Below are 21,078 nucleotides of genomic sequence, written 5' to 3'. Positions count from 1 at the left end.
AACATCATGGTGTTACTGTGACACTTTATAGTTTTACCATGGAGTTTGGGGAAATTACCACAGCTTTGTGTGACATCATTTGTGGTTTTGTGACCAGAAGTGGCATCCTGACATGGCTGCAACATTACTCCCGCACCCCCAATTTTACCTGCTGCTGCACTGGGCAACAGTGGGGGACTGGAAGCAGAAGGTGGGAGGTTTCCTGCTATAGTGGGAGACCTGGTCCTTCGAGTGCAATCCGAAGCTTTTATACTCAGAAATAAATCCCATTAAGCTCCATGGGATTTATTCCCACATAAGTGTATTTAGGACTGCAGTTTCTACCGGTAAGTACCGTATTTTTCAGACCATAAGACGCACCCCCCCCCCAAAAAGTGGGGGGGAAGTGTGTGCGTCTTATGGAGCGAAGGGACAATAGGACGTACCTTCCTCTGGGGGGGGGGGATCCGCTGCCTCCGCCTCCAATCCCAGCGCTTCCCCCGCGCCTGCCTGCCTGTCTCCAGCTCTGCTTCCAGCAAGCGCTGGGATCGCTCCACGCTGCCCCCACCGCAAACCCAGAGCTTCGCGAGCACCGGCTACAGAGGGGGCAGCGTGCTTCCTCCATGCCTGTCTGTCTGGCTCCAGCTGTGATGCTTACAGCAAGCGCCAGGATCGCTCCCTCCGCCCTCCGATCCCGGCGCTTGCTGTAAGCGTCAGAGCTGAAGCCACGCAGACAGGCACGGAGGAAGCACGCTGCCCTCTCCACAGCCGGCGCTCGCAAAGCGCTGGGTTTGCGGTGGGGGCAGCGTGGAGCGATCCCAGCGCTTGCTGGAAGCAGAGCTGGAGCCAGGCAGGCAGGCGCGGGGGAAGCGCCGGGATCGGAGGCGGAGGCAGCGGATCGCCCCCCAGGAGGAAGCTGCGTCCTATGGTCCGGAGTGTCTTATGGACTGAAAAATACGGTAATTGGGAGCTACCATCTTACAGCATTTACACTTCCATAGAATGAGAGTTCAAGCCAGCCACTGCAATGTGCGTTTGCCACAGGTTCAGCAGAACTCAGAGGCAACAGAAACGGAAAAGCATTGTGTATTTAACTGACTGTACCAAGGACCACCAAGGCACAAGAATAACAGGGATAAAATCACACCATTTTGCCTGCAGCATGAGACAAGAAGATACTGCTTGTAAATATTCTGAATAATAAAAAAATGTAATCTCAGCTACTGGAATAAGAATTTTCTGACTTAATGCTTCTGGTCCATGAATATTGTTTTTAAGTTAATAAAAAGAGTTTACAAATCTTGCTGATGTATGGATATTAATATGTTTCTCTAGTGACAACTGCACCCCCTTTTATCACACTTAAGTGACTTTTCATGCATGCCTTCAGAACATTGCATTCAGTGGCAGTTCCTAATGAACTGGTGGGTAAATCCATGATGAGTCTCCCTTGAGAACCACTTGTGCATCTGGCTGATCTGTGTTTGAAAGTAGCTCTCGGCAATCAGACATTTTCACATTTGTCAATAGTCTTCATCACAGGCTTCCCAAGCTTCTTCCCATTTAATGCTGATGTACAAAAGCTGTCACTTGGTTTTGCTTTGTGCTCATTCTAGTGAAGATTGGTTTAGCAGAACTGCAAAATGGAGAGAGAGAGGGAGGGGGAGAGAGAGAGAGAAGCCAGTCAAGCACAAGCAATCAATAAGGGGGTGTCAGGCATGATTGCCTTTGTCTTTCCATTCATTGTGACAACCATCCATCTTTAGAGGAGCAAAGGATAAAAATCGAAGAATAAAACATATAGGCTGCTGTCACACACACAAAATACTCCACTCTCAGTCCACTTCCAATGCACTTTCCAATGGGATTTTGCTCATTCACACAATAAAATCTAGTTGAAAAGTGTTCCGAAAGTGGATTGAATGTGGAGTATTTAGTGTGTGTGACTGCAGCCATATATGTTTGTTCTGTCACAGGAAGGTTAAGTGTTACTATTTTCATGTATAATCATCTTGCTTCCCTTCTTTGACAATAGCGTTTAGAATTGATAGAGTTTTAGAGCCTCCATTTTTTGAGATTTACCACCGAGACATCTGTTTATATTTTTAGCTTCTCCTTCTGCCAGGAGTTCAAGACAGCATGTATTTCCTCCTTCCTTTTAATCAGTTTTTAACCTACCTTGTGAAAAAGTTTAGGCTATGAGACTATGACTGTCTCAAGGTTGTTTAACAAGGTTTGTGGCTGAGGTGACAAAAATACACACAATTTTTAAAATGGTGCTTTTAAAGGACACATCTATTATCCTTTACAACAGAGCACAGAATCCTTTACAACAGAGCACAGAATCCCACCAAGCACTGATTGAAAAGTTAATACAACAACGCAGGGACAGCAAGTGTTTTTGCCTCAGTGCCAAGATCTCCCTTAAACCTACTTGTGAAGATAGTGGATGCTTTCATGCATGCTAAATAATGCAGTTCTGATCCACTTCAGTGACTGTTTGCAAGTGGATTTTGCCATTTCACAAAGTAAAATTGCAAAGTGCATTGACAATGAATTAAAAGTGCGCTATTTAGTGTTACGTTCTGAATAAAACTAAGTTGGTCTTAAAGGTGCAATCGACTCCTGTTTTGTTCTACTACAGACCAACACGGCTGCTTACTTGGATCTATTTAGTGTGTGTGAAAGCACCCACAATGTATTGGCAAACACTCCACACAGGATTCACCATGAGCAGGGTGCTATCACAATACCCCCAAGGAAAATACAGCTAAATGCATTGTACAGATTGCAGTGATGCAAATCTGCCCTTTGTCAGAATCTCCTCCATACCATCCTCAACAGCAAAGGAAGGCTCCTTTGGAAGAGGAGGAAGTCCCTGTGAGGGTTCCTTGTACCCTGGATGTCCAGAAGACATGTTGCCCTCTTTGTCACAGCCAGCTCCGATTCAAAAACCAGCAGCACAGGCAGATTTGAAACCCGTGATTGTTTTGTTTCCTCTCTGGTCTCCTGCAGGACCCTAAGAGCATACGAGGGAGCCAGAGCTGAAGCCTGGGCCAGGCAAAGAAGTGCACATCTGTCAGTTTAAGGCCTTCCATATTCCAGTTGCATTCTGGGAAAAGACACAATGCTCATAGTCTTTGCAGAGTCACGGATCTCACTCTGGATACAGAAAGGGCAAGGCCATCAGTTTCCTTTATAATCCTTTAGTTTAGCTTAGTTTCTACCATTGCTGGGTGAACATTTCCTACAGACCAGCTTGGGCTCTGTTCTGGACAAGTCCCTGTGTCAAAGTCCCCTTGTCCCACAAGAAGGCCTTGGGTAAAGGTCAAAAGCAAAATGCACAATACTGGGGAATGAATCCTCACTGCCCAGGGTAATGAGCCACCATAATCCCCTCTAAACTAGACCTCAGCTAAGAGACTGAGGGACCAAGTCTCCAGCCCTACTGTGTGTGAATCAAGAAGCCAGCCTTGCAAGGTAGGACACCTGCAAGTTGAGTTCCACAAACAATTACTTGGTAGCTATAGCCAAAATAAGTCAAGGTGCTGGGTTTTTTAAAAAAATCTTTCTTTCTTTAAAAAAAAGGGGGAGAACAAGAGGGGGGACTTAAAATCTAGCAACCAAACAAGATCATGAAAAAAGAAAAAAGATACATAAAGACAAGACAAAAATATAACAGTGGTGATGAATAGGCACATAAATTTCTATAAAACAATTTCCAGATATCCTATAGATATAAAAGCCTAATTGTATTGGGGATCACTCACCTACCCTCCCTTTGGCTGAGCTGCATGTCACTCAAAGAGCAATCCCACCCTCCAGCCCCAGGGCAGATGAGGATTGGGCCACTGGGGAAGCTGCTAGGCAGTGGCTGTTGCTAGGCAGCCAAGCTTAGTTCTGTCTGCAAAAAGCGGGAGGGGGGAGGCCATTTCCAGGTCTGTTTTGGCCTCTGAGGGAGATTTCATTGGGGCCAGTCCTGACTAGGGTTGTTAGCTCCAGGTTTGGAAATCTCTGGAGATTTTGTAGCGGAGTCTACAGAAGCCAGAGTTTGGGGAGAATAGTGTCATAGAGTTCACCCTCCAAAACAGTTATTTTTTCCAGGGGGAGAGAGATCTGTTATCTAGAGTTCAGTTGTGATACCAGGAGATCTTCAGGCTCCACCTGAAGGTTGGCTACGCTAAGCCTGGCTCACCCTCTGGGTGACTTGATGCCACCTGACTGACAGGTGTAACTTAAACTAGGCCTGGCTGCTTGCTCTTGTTCAGCAGTAGCCCCCCTATGACAGCCAGTGTGGAGTAGCAGTTAAGAGCTTCAGAGCATGGTGTGCCAGAGGTAGATTCTTGATATGAAAGCTGACTGGGTGATTTTGGACCGGTCACAGAATCACAGACTTTCAAGCTAACCTCACAGGGTTGTTGTGCAGATCAAAAGGGGGAGAGAAGAATGATATAAATTGCTTTGGTCCCCCCTGTGGAGAAAGACTATCATTTTCCTAGGTGGGACTGCAGGGAGGGGAGAGAAGATAGAAAGCTGAAGTCAGAGGGGCAGATAAAGGTAGGTTAATGGTTGTCTGAGAAGAAGAAAGGGTTGCCAACTCCAGTTTGTGAAATTTCTTCAGATTTGAGGGGTGGAGCCTTGAGAGTGTAGGGTTTGAGGACAGGTACAATGCCATGGACTTCATCCTCCAAACCAGCCATTTCCTCCTGGGAAATAATTGTTGCCAATCTCCAGGTGAGGGTTGGAGATCACTCAGAATTACAACTGCTCTCCAGACGGCAGAGATCACTTCCCCTGAAGAAAATGGCTGCTTTGCAGGGTGGAGTTTTTGTCATTATACCCTGCTGAGGTAGCTTCCCTCCTGCTCTGGTCCCCACTGTGGAGAAAGACTGCCCTTTTCCTAGGTAGAGGTTGCAGGAAGGGGGAAAGAGATGGAAAACTGAAGTCAGGTTAATTTCCATACAGAAAATGGCTGCCTTGAGGCACATACTCTATGGTATACCATAACACTATCATACCAGGCCAAACCTCCCCCCCAAACCGCCCCCCCCCCAAAAACAGATCACACCACAAAACCCAGATCACATCACAAACACACACTGATACTAATCACAGCAAGGTCAAATATGACAGGAAAAGGCAACAACAATGCACTGCAGATGAAAGGAATGCTGAGCTTCAGTGTCTGCATGATCACTGTCATACTATGACGCCACAGCAAATTGATGCTGAGTGCCCGAGAACGGAGCACTTTCCCAGAGTCTCTTTCTAGAGCCTGTTGTGTTTATTTCCACAACAGGCCTTATTCCTAGTCTAAAAATGTCAATACACAATCACCATCTATATGCCATGAGTTCAAATGTTGATAGAATTCTAAGATGAGATTTTATCTTTCTAGTGTTGTTAATAATATTAATCTTTTAGCTGCAGTAAGGGCACAGAGGGTCAATTTTTATTGGCCATTGGTTAGCTTCCAAGAGATAGGCAGATAGTTTAAAAGTACATAAGAATACTCAAAAATCAATGAACGTTCTAATACAAAATTGATGAGTAGTACATAAGAACATAAGACAAGTCATGTTGGATCAGGCCAATAGCCCATCCAGTGCAAAGTCAAATGGGTCTTAGAAAGCATAACTAACAACAAAGTGAGCGGAGCTGATGGTATTCCAGCTATTTAAAGTCCTAAAACAGGGGTGGGGAACCTTTTTTCTGCTAAGGGCCATATGGATATTTATAACATCATTCGTGGCCATAAAAAATTATCAACTTATAAAACAGTGCTCCACCAAGGGAGAACAATTCAGGCCGGCAAAATAAATGCAAATAATTGTTTTTCTATTTGAAGTAATGTGGGGAGAGCCTAATCTGGCACACACATCCGGCCCGCTGCCCCCAGCAGGAACTCAGTAGCATATTAGACCACATCCTCTAATATTAGCATATTAGGCCACACCCTCATTAGCATATTAGGCCACACCATCTGGGATAATCAAGTGCAAACTGAACTGTGGCAGTAACTTTTCCAGGCCCTGCAGCAATTCTGGCCAGCCAGCCAGGCCCCAGGGAAGCTGCTGCACAGTACATCTGGGCCCTGTGATCCCTGCTTGGCCCTGGGGAGGCTACTGCACAGTGCGGTTGGACCCCATGATCCTCGCTGGCCAGCCAGGCCCCAGAGAGGCTGCCGCATGGCTCGGTTCAGTCCAGCAAACCTCGAGGGCCACATATGGCCCTCAGGACCGAGGTTCCCACCCCTGTCCTAAAAGATGATGCTGTTAAAGTGCTGCACTCAATATGCCAGCAAATTTGGAAAATGCAACAGTGGCCACAGGATTGGAAAATGTCAATTTATATTCCAATCCCAAAAAAGGGCAATGCCAAAGAATGTTCAAACTATCGCACAATTGCACTCATTTCACATGCTAGAAAGGTTAAGTTCTTACAAGCTAGCCTTCAGCTGCATGTGGATAGAGAACTATAATAATAATAATAAAAAAATTTTATTTATATCCCGCCCTCCCCGCCGGGGCAGGCTCAGGGCGGCTTACAGGGTGTGGCAAAAGCCATGTTAAACAATAAAACAATTATACATTTCTATACCATTTAAAATTTACCATTAAGTTTACATAATATAAAAATCTAAAATCAATCTAAAATAATCTCATCTTATTGCTATCTCAATTGTTGATGTAAGTGATGGCATGGTGTTCATTTCAGGTTCCATCTTGGAAGGCTAGCCGGAAGAGGGCAGTTTTGCACGCCCTACAGAATTGGCTAATGTCCCGTAAGGCCCGCACCTCTTCCGGCAGCTGGTTCCACCATTGGGGTGCTTTTATAGAGAAGGCCTGTTCTCTAGTTATTTTTAGTTTGGCCTCCTTTGGCCCAGGTACTTCCAGAAGGTTTTGTGAGCTGGATCGCAGTGCTCTCTGGGGAACATATGGAGAGAGGCGGTCCCTAAGGTAGACAGGTCCTCGGCCATATAGGGCTTTAAAGGTAATAACCAGCACCTTGTAACGAACTCGGTAAGTAACTGGCAGCCAATGCAGCTCCCGCAGCCCAGCCTGCACATGTTCCCACCGAGGTAGGCCCAATAGCAGTCTGGCTGCTGCATTCTGCACTAGCTACAGTTTCCGGGTTCGGCACAGGGGCAGCCCCATGTAGAGGGCATTACAGTAGTCTAGCCTCGAGGTGACCGTTGCATGGATCACTGTTGCCAGGTCATTGCGCTCTAGGAAGGGAGCCAACTGCCTCGCCCGCCTAAGATGGAAAAAGGCGGATTTGGCAGTGGCTGCTATCTGGGCCTCCATTGTCAAGGAAGACTCCAGAAGCACTCCCAAGCTCCTGACCCTGCGCACTGGTATCAGTGACGCACCTTCAAAAGCTGGAAGGGAGATCCCTCCCTCCGGACCACCACGCCCTAGACAAAGGACCTCTGTCTTCGCTGGATTCAGTTTCAGCCCACTCGACCTGATCCAGTCTGCCACGGCTTGCAGCGCCCGGTCCAGATTTATAGGAACATCGGCAGTCCAGCCGTCCATCAATAGATAGAGCTGGGTGTCATCCACGTACTGGTGACAACCCAGCCCATATCTCCGGGCAATCTGGGCAAGGGGGCGCATATAGATGTTAAATAACATCGGGGAGAGAACTGCTCCCTGAGGCACCCCACAGTTGAGTGAGTGTCTCTGGGACAGCTCTCCCCCAATTGCCACCCTTTGTCCCCGACCCTCCAGGAAAGAGGAAAGCCATTGCAAGGCTAGCCCCTGAATCCCTGCGTCGGCGAGGCGGCGGGCCAGCAGCCGGTGGTCGACCATATTGAACGCGGCCGAAAGGTCTAACAACAGCAATACTGCCACACCGCCTCGAGAAGTACAAGCTGAGTTTTGAAGAGGCAGAGGAACTAGAGATCAAATTGCCAATATTCTCTGGATTATGGAGAAAGCAAGGGATTACCAGAAAAACATCTACTTCTTCTTTACTGACTATGCTAAAGCCTCCAATTGTGTGGATCACAACAAACTGTGGCAAGTCTTTAAAGAGATGGGAGTACCAGACCACCTCCCATGTCTCCTGAGAAACCTATTTAAGGGTCAAGAAGTGACAGAATTGAATATGGAACAACTGATTGGTTTAGAATAGGAAAAGGAGTATAACAAGGATGCATATTGTCACCCTGCTTATTTAATTTATATGCAGAGTACATCATGCAAAATGCCAGCCTGGATGAAGAACAAACCAGAATTAATATTGCAAAAAAAAGAAAAAACATCAACAACCTCAGATATGCAGATGACACCACTCTAATGGCAGAGAGTGAAGAGGACCTAAAAAGACTCTTGCTGAGGGTGAAAGAGGAGAATGAAAAAGTTGGCTTGAAACTCAACATAAAAAAAAAAAAATCATGGCATCCGGCCCCATCTCTCTCTCTCGGCTTGGCTTCGCGAACGAAGATTTAAGAAGGGTGCAATAGTCCACGTTTGCTGCAGGCTCGCTGGTGGCTGACAAGACCAATGTGGGACAGGCAGGTCCGGCCACAGCGGCTGCAGGGAAAAGTCTGATTTAGGGTTGGTCCTGTAGCAGTGCGATTCTTCCTCAATCTCCTTTTGTCCTCAAGACCAGCTATGCGTGTGTTCTCAAAGGAAGAGACAGCCTGGTGGATGGTGTGCCTCCATGCTTTGCGATCTGAGGCTAGGTCAGACCACTGGTGATGGTTGATGTGACAGGTGCTAAGGGATTTCTTCAAGGAGTCCTTGTACCTCTTCTTTGGTGCCCCTCTATTTCGATGGCCGGTGGAGAGTTCGCCATACAGGGCAATCTTGGGAAGGCGGTGGTTTTCCATCCTAGAAATATGCCCTGCCCAACGCAGCTGCGTCTTCAACAGCAGTGCCTCGATGCTGGTAACCTCTGCCCGCTTGAGGACTTCAGTGTTGGTCACAAAGTCACCATCACTCATTGGCAAATAGAAGGGAATGACATGGAAGTAGGGATGGTGGCTCAGTGGTAGAGCATCTGCTTGGGAAGCAGAAGGTCCCAGGTTCAATCCCCGGCATCTCCAAAAAAGGGTCCAGGCAAAGAGGTGTGAAAAACCTCAGCTTGAGACCCTGGAGAGCCGCTACCAGTCTGAGAAGACAATACAGATTCAGAGAAATGACTTGGCGTTTTAATGATGAAAAACTGAAACAAGTTAAGACATACAAATATTTGGGGGTCGTTTTTCATCATACAGGATCCTACCAAGGGCACATAGAAAACGTACACTGTAACGCCCAACGCACGGCGCTTGCTCTGCAGGAGTTTTACACCTCTAAGGGCGCTTATAACGCCTTAGCGGCTATTAAGGTTTACAACGCCAAGGTTATACCCCAATTAATGTATGGAGCTGAGATTTTCTTGTATAACAAATTAACTAAATTGGAGACAGTTCAATCGAAGTTTGTACAATGTATCCTACAGGTGCCAAAATATGCCTCATCTATTGCAATTAGGCTGGAAACGGGGCTTCCAAGCCTCTCCACATTAATGTGGAATAGAGGTTTGAGTCTCCTTTTAAGGGTGCTGGCGAACCCGGATGATATTGCACATCAAATTTTCTATGACTCATTCGTTAGCAATTGGTTGATGAAATTAAATTCTAAATTAGAGGAAAGTGATCTGAATATTGATTCCCTAGCCCTCATGTTTAAGAACGGGGCAAAAGCAATTATCAGAGACCGATTACTGAAATTGGAGTTGAAACAATCTCTGGCCAAAGTTGGGGGGACGTATATCCCAACCTTCTTTACAAGTGATCTTAAAAGTGCCAGGTATCTAGGAAAGATACAGCCAATTAAGATCAGGCGGATGCTGTCCTTGGCACGCTTGAACATTCTGGACACAGCAGTTCTGAGGGGCCGTTTCCATAAGATTCCGCTAGAAGACAGGATCTGTCCGTGCGGCCTGGAGGAGGTTGACACTGTTCCCCATCTTATTCTGAACTGTCTTTTCCATACAGAGGTAAGGTACAAACTTCTGCGGAACCACTTAATGTTAGCTGAATCTTTAAATCAGGCCCAAGTCATGCACTTCCTCCTAGGGGACGGGTGTGATCAACTTTCCCTGGATCTTGCCAAGTTTCTATATGTTTCCGACCTTGACAGGAAGAAATTTAACACTGCTTGTATTTGAAAGAAAGTTGCCCTTAGTTAAGTATTGCCCATATCAGATAATTTTATTACTACTTTGATGGTTGTACATAGTTATTATATTGTTATGTGATATTTTAGCTTGGTGTTGTGTTGTTGTTGTACTGTTATCGATGTGTTGTGTTGTTGTTGTTGATTGGCCTAGAGCCGTATTAAACTGACTGACTGACAATACTGACTTTGATGGACTGAGGGTCTGATTCAGTATAAGGCAGCTTCATATGTTCATATGTTCAAGTAGTGACAGACTTCACATTGTTGGGATCCAAGATCGCTGTAAATGGTGACTGCAGCCATGAAATTAAAAGACGCCTGCTCCTTGGGAGGAAAGCTATGGCAAACCTAGGCAACATAATAAAAAGTAGAGACATCACCCTGCTGACAACAGTCCATATAGTCAAAGCAATGGTATTCCCAGTAGTAATGTAAGGCTGTGGGAGCTGGACCATAAGGAAGGCTGAGCACTTAAGAATAGAGGCTTTTGAACTGTGGTGCAGTAGAAGACAGAAGAGCCTGATGTGATGTGGTCAATGTGATTGCGAAGAGTCAGACGACTGTGTGACTGAACAACAATAACAAGAGGCCAATTCTAAACGTGGGGCTAAGCTGCTGCTGCTGCTGCTGCTTGTGGGCTCAGCATGATTCTTGGGTCGTGCCACAGCTGCCAGGCTCAGCATTGCTCCTGGGCTACGCAGCTGCCCACACAGGGCCTAGTGGGGCTCTTGGGCTGCGTGACCACTGACACAGGGCCCAGTAGGGCTATGCAGCCACCAATGCAGGGCCCAGCAGGGCTTTTGGGCTGCGCAGCTGCCAACACCAGAGCAAGCACAGCCCTGGACAGCTTCTTCACTCACATGAACCCCAGCGTGGGTCCCCCCACCTCTCCTTCATCCACCTAGGGGTAGGCACAGTCCTTAGGGTGCTTCATTGCTATCTCCACTGAGCCCTGGGGATGTTTTGCCATACAGAAGGTAGGTAGTAAAGAATGCACTTTGCGCATGTGCAGAGAACATTGTTTTACTTTGGGGGAGGATCAAAAACCTCAGGGTATTTTTTGTAGAGTTTTTTCTCTGCAAACATAGGGGGTTACCCAAGTTTGCAGAAAAATCTGTTTAGTGCATGTGTGGCCCTGATCCATGGATTTAGATATCCACAGAAAGGGGGCACACTTGAGATATATATAAATAAATTTTATTCTCACTATTCACTGCTCTTTTATTGTATATTCCTGCACAATTTTATAATATATCACTCTGCTCATATTTTGTGGTGTTCTTCGGTTTGGGGGTTCCAATCTGAATCCTGCACTTTAGCCCATATTGACTACAGCGACCAGAATAATTGTTTTCTAGAACTCGTATTGTAAGCACCCTATCTTGTACAGTTGACTTCCTTGTTCCTAGCCCCAGGAGGGTTAGTGGCTTTTTCCTCGGTCTCTGGCCGACAGGGTAGGAAGGGGAATGGAGGTAGTGTTATCCTGGGGTGTGAGAACTTGCACTTCAGCCTTTTGGTTTTGCTTACCCAACCTGCCACCTTAAACAGGGCATTGACTTTAAGGTCCTTTGACGCTACTCATTCCTCTCTACTTGGCTCCTCCCCTTACTTCTTGGGATCTTGGCTGTTGTCTCCTGACCCTGATTCTTGTCTAGGTCAACCCCAGGCAAGGAGTTGTCTTCAAGGCCCAGATGCCATTCTGTCCCTGAGTTGGCCATTGGTAAAGCTCTCCCTGTACCCTGTTGGTTTTTACCCAGTTGTCCCTTCCAGCTTGCCCACCTCTTGGCTGGACTTGAGATGTCTGTGATAATGAGCATTATCAATAAATAGATTTTGTTTTTAAGTCTCAGAATTGCTAACAGAAGTTTAAAGAAGAGCGGTTATAGTCAAAGGATTAAATGTAATTAATTTTTATAAAAATATGACCTGATTCATTGTTTTTAATTACTTCTCAGTCAGTATTGAGTTTCCCATTATTTCTAAGCAAATTTATCAGCACTTTTCATGGTTTGATTGTGCTTTCACATGTAAGGGTAACAATTTCAGCACTGGAATACTACAAAATGACAGCAAAATATTTTTACATCTACAATATTCATTCAAGTGCTATCTACATTAATCTTAATTACCTGAAACTAAGCAGGCAAATTAATTTCTTGTGATATTTTTGATTTGGCTTTTACTTGTCATCACATAATGTAGAGCACGCACTTGTGGCATGATTTATTCCCACATTTCTATCACAGCTTTTAGATGAGAAGTATTATGTTTTTCAGAGTATGCGTGCTGGTTCTTTTTTCTTAATTGAAATTATGTTCATCTTCATTTGGATCAAAAAAAGTTTAGAAGACAAGGTGTATGCTGAATTGCTTTGGGGCTCACCTGATTCAAAATGTACCTATTATAGATTCCTGTAAGGTTTTGCTAGTTACCGATCCAAGGAACTCAAGCACATATGGAAATGGTCAAGAGTTTATTGAAATTCAGGTACAGGGCAATGACCTTGCTGAAGAGCCATTGCCAAGAATAACTTGCATACAGACAAGACCAATAATATAGGAAACAAAAAGTGAAGCTCCCCCTAGAGTCTGTTATAGTTCCCAGGCTTTGAAGTGAACATGAGATGACTTCCCTGGATACTCAAGGTTACTCTGTTAATTCAAGCCATTCCCATAATTACCAGATAACCAGCTTCCTGTGATAGTCACCCTTCTGCACAACTTTAGGAAAATGTTACAAGCAAACACATATTACAATACAGGACAAGCGGGTAAATACTTGACAAGACAATACAGCAAATATATATGAGCAATGGGGTAAATGCAACAACTAATCAGTATAGTGAATACATGACAATACAGTGAAAGCAGGACCAGCAAACCAACTGTCAGGGTTGTCAACTGTCACATCTGATTGAAAGACAGCTATCCTAAACAGATTTAGAAGTGTCTGTGTTACCTGGGGCTGACTGCTGGCCCCACCCTTTTTGCATATGTAAGGTTGCACCTCTCCAGAAGTAGAGCACAGTCAGTTGGACTCTGAGAGACAGCAGGAAAGGGTGCTGCTGAAGCAGTAAGTGTTTGCCTTTTCTTAACTGCTGAGGAGAATTAGCTAAGGGCTACATGTCTCCTGGGAAACCTGTATAAGAGTCAAGAAGCAACTGTCAGAACGGGATATGGAACAACTGATTGGTTTAGAATAGGAAAAGGAGTTCGACAAGGATGTATATTGTCACCCTGCTTTTTTAATTTATATGCAGAGTACATCATGTGGAATGCTGGCCTGGATGAAGCACAAACCGGAATTAAGATTGCCAGGAAAAACATCAACAACCTCAGATATGCAGATGATACCACTCTAATGGCAGAAAGTGAGGAGGACCTAAAGAACCTCTTGTTGAGGGTGAAAGAGGATAGCACAAAAGTAGGCTTGAAACTCAACATCAAAAAAACTAAGATCATGGCATCTGGCCCCATCACACCTTGGCAAATAGAAGGGGAAGACATGGAAATAGTGACAGACTTCACATTTCTGGGATCCAAGATCACTGCAGAGGGCCTGGCGTGACTTTGTCCATGGGGTCACAAAGAGTCGGACTTGACTGTGCAATTGAACAACAAAACTGTGTGAACAGAGGAGAGTCTGAGAGGGTGTGTGCTTGCTGGGAAGAGAGGAACTGCTGTTTCTGTTTGACTGTTTTTACTGAGCTGTACCTGACTGCTGCTGATTGGACGTGTCTGTGTTGCCTGGGGCTGACCGCCGGCCCCACCCTCTTTGCATTTGTAAGGCTGTACCTCACCGAGGCATGAGCCTTTGGTGCGAGCTGAAGGGCGAGAGCTAAAGGGTGAGAACTAAAGGGCTCTTGGCCTGTGGCTCCTAACCTAGGGGCTCTGAAGGAAGCCCAGGAAGGACCATGAAGCCAGGGTGGAGAAACCAGGGCCCTAGTCTCCTTGTGTTCCCAATAAGGTAAGTAGACTTTCCACAAGGAGAGCCACATAAACACAATGGGTATTAAAAGGGGGATTGTATATATTTATTTTTTAAAAATCTATTTTAAAAAAAAAACAGTTATGAAGGCGGAATGCCAGCAGGGGGTTGGGGGCTATCCAGTGTTTTGCACTGATTGTCATATATATGATTATCTGCTCACTGTTCAGAAGTCTTGGGTGTATGCTCAGTGCAAGGAGCTCCTGGTTCTCAGGAAACGAGTTTGCACTCTTGGGGCTGAGGTGGCTGACCTGGAGAAGCAAAGACAGTCAGGCACATGGAGAAGACTTTGGGGACTTGTCAGATGTGTCCCACTCTGAAAATGGCAGCCCTGCCACTGTCAGGGAGCATGAGGGTCAAGAGGGCACTGTGCTGAGGATAAGGGGAATGTGCCCTCAGAAGGGGCCTCTTCTTCAGTTGGTGAATGGATATCCTTTTGCACCAAGGAACCATCTCTAGGCAGGGAGGGAGGGGGGCTCTTGGTAGTTGGTGATTTGATCCTTAGGCAGGTAGACAGGTGGGTGGCAAACCCATGTACTGACCATATGGTGACTTGACTGCCTGGTGTGAAGGTGATGCTGGGAAGGAGCCAGTGGTCATGGTAGATGTTGGCACCAGTGATGTGGGGAAATGCAATTGTGAGGTCCTGGAGGGAAAATTTAGGCTGATAGGAAGGAGACTCAAGGCCAGGAACTCCAAGGTAGCCTTCTCAGAAGTGCTACCTGTTCCATGTGCAGGGTTTAGAGACAACAAATGCTGAGACAATGGTGTAAGGAGGAAGGGGAGTCAGCACGAACAGGCACAGCAAGGCACTTCCAGTTCATCAGCCTTATTCAAGATGGTGCTGGAAGCCTAGAAGTCAGAGGTCAGCCAGGCACCTTTAATAACAATGGAGCCTTTTAAAACAGTAAGTCACATGAGTGGCGCCTAATTCTGCACCTCACCCTCAAGCCAGCATCATAGGCAAATGCCTAATTTGCCTAGTGAAAGGGCTGGCCCAGATGGCAAATAAAATGCAAGTCTGTGATCAGGCAGGTGTCAAGTCGGCTGGATTCAATAACGAGTCTTTGGTTGAAACAAAGTTGCTAGTTTATTGAAAGCAGAACTGAAGACCATGATAGAGATTGAAGGACTGGGGTACATAGACATTAACCAAGCATTTAAGGTATAGATCAAAAGATTCCTACGGGCGGGGCACTCTATGCAGTATATTTTCGCACTAGGATGTTACTCCCTCGTTCCCAAGCCAAGGCCTTGGCGCTTAACACTCCCACAGACACCCAGCTTGAGAAGGCTCCACAATCTTGTTCACATATCAGCATTTCAAAGCAGACTACACAACAAAGGCATAGCTAAGGGGAGGGGGGGGGGAGGAGAGGTAGCTAGCAGCATTCGGTGTTCAGTAAGAGCCCAGAATCCCTTGCTTCTGAACCAGAGTTAGACAACATGTTAATAACAATACAGCAGACTTGACAGCAGGCAACAAGGGACTATGAGCATATTGCAAAGAACATAAAGACCAACAATGAAAATTTCTTCAAATACATTAGAAGTAGGAAACCAGCCAGGGAAGCAGTGGGGCCGTTGGATGACCAAGGGGTAAAAGGATTACTGAGGGAGGATAGGGAAATGCCTGAGAAACTGATTTTTTTGCCTCCATCTTCACTGTGGAAGATGAGAAGTACTTGCCCACTCCAGAACTGCTAATTTTGGGAGGGGTGTTGAAAGACCTGAGTCATATTGAGATGATGAGAGAAGGCGTCCTACGACTGAAAGACAATTTAAAAACTGATAAATCACCATGTTTGGATGGCATACATTCAAGAGTTCTGAAAGAACTCAAATGTGGATCTCCTGACAAAAAATATGTCAATGAAGTCAATTGTTAGTCTCTATTGGCATAAAATATAAAAATATATGTATATATCAGAGCAAATGAGTTAAAAAATGGTAAAATGGAACAATTGCATACAAATACATCTGAGTAAGCATAAACATAAATTGTTTCTATGAGATCCTTTGGTGTGTCTTTAAAACAGAGTAAAGAAACTTAGCCACCTTCTCAGTGACACTAGATAGAGAATTGTTCAAAAGTCTATAGACCTTAAGTGCATCAGAACAATCAACATGCTAACTAAAAGAGGATGTAAATACTTGTATACAAATGGCAATAAAGAAGAATATGGATAATTGACTCAATCTCTTTCAGAACCAATTTTTCAAATACAGAAATAGACACAAGTATTTACATCCTCTTTTAGTTAAGTTTAGTTATTTACATCCTCTTTTAGATTCAATTTAACTATCAGGCAGATATTCATAGGGTATCGTTTTTGGACACTGTGGTTTTTAAACGCAGTAACAATACATTAGCTGTCAAATCTTATCACAAACTGACTGACAGAACTGTCCCTTTAAGTTTTGACTCTTGTCATCCTAGTCATTTAAAAAACAGTTTACCTCTTTCCCAATTAATAAGAGCTAAACGTAATTCCACTAATTTGGAAGACTTTGAAACAGAAAAAATTAGAATTTGCAAACAATTTAAATCGTGGGGTTATTCTGACGGCACTTTAAAAACAGCTTGTATGAGAGTCAATGATATGCCTCGGCGGACGATGTTAACTAAACATGTTCAAAGGGAGGATGGTAATCCAAGAATTGAAAAGACATTAATTGTGCATTTCAGTTTTCTCCACTCTCCTACCCCATTCAAAGTGTACTTAAAAATTTTTGGTTTTTAGTGAAAGATCTTCACAGATGCTACAATTTTCCTAAAATAGGATATCGTAGGACTAGAAATTTGTCTGACCACTTGGTTCATTCTGACTTCAATAGAACATCAGCCCCAACCTTCATGGGTGGTCACCATAAATGTGGCATGTGCTCTGCTTGCCCATTATCCTTAGAACTCAAGGAATTCCAGCATCCTATATCGGGTCTCAAAATTAAATTGAAAGATACCACAACTTGCTCTACTAAGGAGTGTATTTATATAATTTTATGTCCCTGTTTAAAAATATATTGTGGGAGTACAAGATGAGCTGTCCGTACTCGCATTTTGGTACATAAATATCGTGTTAAAATTTTTGTTTCTGAGGCTCCCCTTGCAGAACCCTTTCGAGAATTAAACCATGACCCCAATGAGTTAGGATTCCTTGTTCTGGAGAAGTTTCCTGTCTGGCTTCATGGAAAAGTTGATATGAACAAATGGTTGTTGAGGCAGGAAATGCGATGGATCTTTAAACTCAACTCTCTAATACCTAATGGGCTAAATAATGATTGGGACCTGTCGTGCTTTTTGTAATGTTTTTCATCCTTTGTAAAATGTAAAACTTCTTTTCTACTGTATGGTTTTAATATACGAGATGTGCTACTGTAGATACCTTGTCTATGACTTTAAAAAGAGTTACAATGTATTACACCTGATACTTATAAGTGCACGATGAATTGTTACTTCTTACCGTCGTTTATCTGCAGAATGTTTGGAGCTTGGGTCTCCCAAATGAATTGTATGAATGCTTTTTGAAGGTATGTTAATATTATTGTGTCTTATTTTAGCTGATATTGTAATTACAAAATTTGCTAGTGAATTTCAACTTATTTACACAGCTTGTAGAAGCCCTGTGTGAAACGGGGCATTACACGCATCCCTGTTGCGACTTGTGCCTTGCTGCTTTCAATCCTTACACTGGCTATAAGAAGACTTGAGCGTTGGACTCTATTGCCACGATTCACCATACCACAACCCGGAGTTCCAGTTTTGAATGTATTAATTTTCTGATACAAATATGGACTTTGCGTTCAGGTGTGGCTGTTGTTTGCACTTTATATAGAATTCTGTTATTTATAAGTAAAAAAGTTTTGTATAAATATTCAAATTACTGAGGCATGGATGCCTCCTGGCTTTCTACCTGTTCCATTTTCCGCGTTACTCTTTTTGGTTGCTATAATTCCCAGATGGGGGCAGGGGATCCCCCGGTTTGGAGGCCCTCCCCCCGACTTCAGGGTCATCAGAAAGCAGGGGGGGGAGGGAAATGTCTGCTGGGCGCTCCATTATTCCCTATGGAGACCAATTTCCACAGGGTATAATGGTGAATTGATCTGTGGGTACCTGGGACTATGGGGGCCCTGTCTTTTTGAGGTAGAGGCACCAAATTTTCAGCACAGTGTCCAGTGCCTCTCCTGAAAACACCCCCTAAGTTTCAAAAATAATGGACCAGGGGGTCCAATTCTATGAGCCCCCAAAGAAGGTGCCCCTAACCTTCATTATTTTCAGTGGAAGGAAGGCATTTAAAAGGTGTGTGGCCTCTTTAAATGTGATGGCCAGAACTCCCTTTGGAGTTCAATTATGCTTATCACTCCCTTGCTCTTGGCTTCACCCCCAATGTCTCTTGGCTCCACCCCTAAAGTCCCCAAATATTTCTTGAATTGGACTTGGCAACCCTAAGCAAGGTTATCCCATATTATTTATACAACACAACACTTTTGTTATAGTTTTTAAAAAATGATGAGAAACTGTGAAAGTTTAGGATTAGGTTTTCTGGTAGCTATAATTAGAAACTATTGTGATTAAAATATAAAACTCTGAAATAAGTTTATCTCCTAAATTTTTGGGGTGGCTCATAAAGCTGAACAAAATTTGTCAAGGCTGGTGCTAAATGACAATCTTGTTCAACCTTTGGGTATTTTTTTTAAAGGAAGGGAAATTGGCAGCCCATAAAATGGCTTTTGTGAGGGGTGTGTGGCCAGTTACAAAATGGTGGCAGGATCAGCTATTCTATTTGGGCCAAGACTATCTGGGGTGAGTTCCGTGAGTCGACAGGAGCAAGCCAGAGCTCCCTGCTTTTTTCTGTCTCACTCAAGAACCTCTGAATTGTATCCTCAAGATTCAAAAAGCGGGCACCAGGAAACACATTGGTAACACATGGACACCACATCAGGGAATAAATGAATTACATACAGGATAAAACATTCATGACAACATTAATAATAATACTGTGACTTCATTTCAAGTTTGCATAGAGACATACTGAATGGTATGTTAGTGTGAATATTTTGTCGTGGTTAAGGTGTTGGATTAGGGAGAAAGGCAGGGTGTAAGTGAAGGAAATAAATATCACCCCATGTACCTGATGTAGTGAGATCTAGCCCACAGAAGCTTCCACCATAGTACACTTGCTCCATCTTCACTTGCTTCAGGATCCTGTCATTTTTATAACATCTTGATTAGGAAGGGGGGGGGTCTATTAAGGGGAAAAGAGAAGGATGGTATAAAATTGTTTCCTCCTCCTAATGATCAGCAAGGAAAAGGTGCTCATGCTTTTGCTTCTCAACCAATGCTGCCTTCCATTTTTCTAACAGCAGAGCCTATATGAAGCTTGTCTTTGCTAAAAATAAACATATTTCAAATGCAGTTTATTATATAGTGCATTGAAGACTTAATTCACAGCTCCCAGTCAAAAGGAGGTCATTTAAAAAGGCAAATTGTTTTATGCAAATACTCACTCCATATGTTGGCCCTGAGCTGTGGTATAGTTCCTAATGCTGTCAAGGCTGTCCATAAACCAAGAGAGTACAGAGCTAGTCAGTGCCTGTTCTACTCCTTTGCAGAATTCTTTCCACATCAACATATCCACTGAAGAACCACTGTGCTTCTGCCATGGATTCTCGAGTTCCTTCCTTCTAAAGTGCCCTTTCTAGGGTTGCCAGCTCTGGGTTGGGAAATACCTGGAGATTTTGGGGGTGTATCTTGGGGAGGGACCTCACAAGGGTATAAAGTCACAGATTTCACTCTCCAAAGTGGTCGTTTTCTCCAGGGGAAATGATCTCTGCCAGCTGAAAATCAGTTGTCATTCCAGAAGATATCCAAGCAACACTATCTTTTGCTCACTAAGGCCTTTCACTCACTAAGGCCTGTTAAGCCCTCCTCTTGCCTCAATCAAAAACACCGTAAGTGTTCCAGAGAACACACCCAACATTCAACACCTCCTTTGACTACAAGTTGTAAGGAAACATCCAGATAAGCTGACATTTATGTATGAAGCAGACTGGCAGCAGTTTTTCAGGGTTCCAGACAGATAAGATAAGGATCTTTCCCAGCTCCCAATGCAGCACGTACCAGGGACTGAAGCGCGCCAAATATATGCTTTACCAATGAACTATGTTACCTTTCCCTCCCAATCACTTATCTTCTAACTGAAATCCCCTTATTGAGCTTTACAGGAACATAAGAGTTCTCCAAACACAGTTGGGTGCAGTGGTTAAGTGCGCGGATTCTTCTAGGAGAACCGGGTTTGATTCCCCACTCCTCCACTTGCAGCTGCTGGATTGGCCTTGGGTCAGCCAAATCTCTTGCAGAGCTGTCCTTGACAGGGCAACTTCTGGGAGAGCTCTCTCAGCCCCACCTACTTCACAGGTTGTTTGTTGTGATGGGGGAAGGTAAAGGAGATTATAAACTGCTCTGAGACTCTGAGATTCAGAGTACAAGGTGGGGTATAAATCTAATGCCTTCTTCTTAAAAACCACAGGTGTATTAACTACATTATAGAGATTGATCAATTCAATCTATTTCTTATTATCTATGGCCAACACAGATCATTATACACACCACTCAGAGTTTTAAAAGTGGTCCATCAGTTAAATGGGATATAAAAACAAATTAAAATAGACAGTTAAGAAACTAGAGTATTACATAAAATATCCTTACGAACTTTACAGGCAGCAGCAAAAAACCTTGTGCAAGAAGCTGTTGTCTGCACGTTAATGCCCATGAGAAGCTTCCTTAAAAGCTCAGAGTCAGAACAGTCTGGAAACTTCCTGACCAGAGGGAGAAATAGAGATTAATCATGTATCAAGACAGAGTATAGTAACTGTCAAGATCTGTTTCCACACTGCTGTAATCAGGCAACAAAGCATGAACCTGGAACTGGTTCTG

General features: G+C 44.2%; 1 protein-coding gene across 1 annotated transcript in view; it reads right to left on the bottom strand.

The window, feature by feature from the left end:
* Window positions 1–1,262: 1,262 nt before the first annotated feature.
* The window catches only part of LHFPL3 (LHFPL tetraspan subfamily member 3), a 132,934-nt gene continuing 113,118 nt past the window's right edge, over window positions 1,263–21,078 (bottom strand). Inside the window, exon 3 of the mRNA XM_060244538.1 lies at window positions 1,263–1,615. Within this exon, the coding sequence (XP_060100521.1) occupies window positions 1,587–1,615 (29 nt within the window). The 3' untranslated portion in view covers window positions 1,263–1,586. The remainder of the gene's footprint in view (window positions 1,616–21,078) is intronic.

Source organism: Heteronotia binoei, chromosome 8 (assembly GCF_032191835.1).
Source record: "Heteronotia binoei isolate CCM8104 ecotype False Entrance Well chromosome 8, APGP_CSIRO_Hbin_v1, whole genome shotgun sequence".
Lineage (NCBI taxonomy): Eukaryota > Metazoa > Chordata > Lepidosauria > Squamata > Gekkonidae > Heteronotia > Heteronotia binoei.
This window is presented reverse-complemented; position numbering and strand designations above follow the sequence as displayed.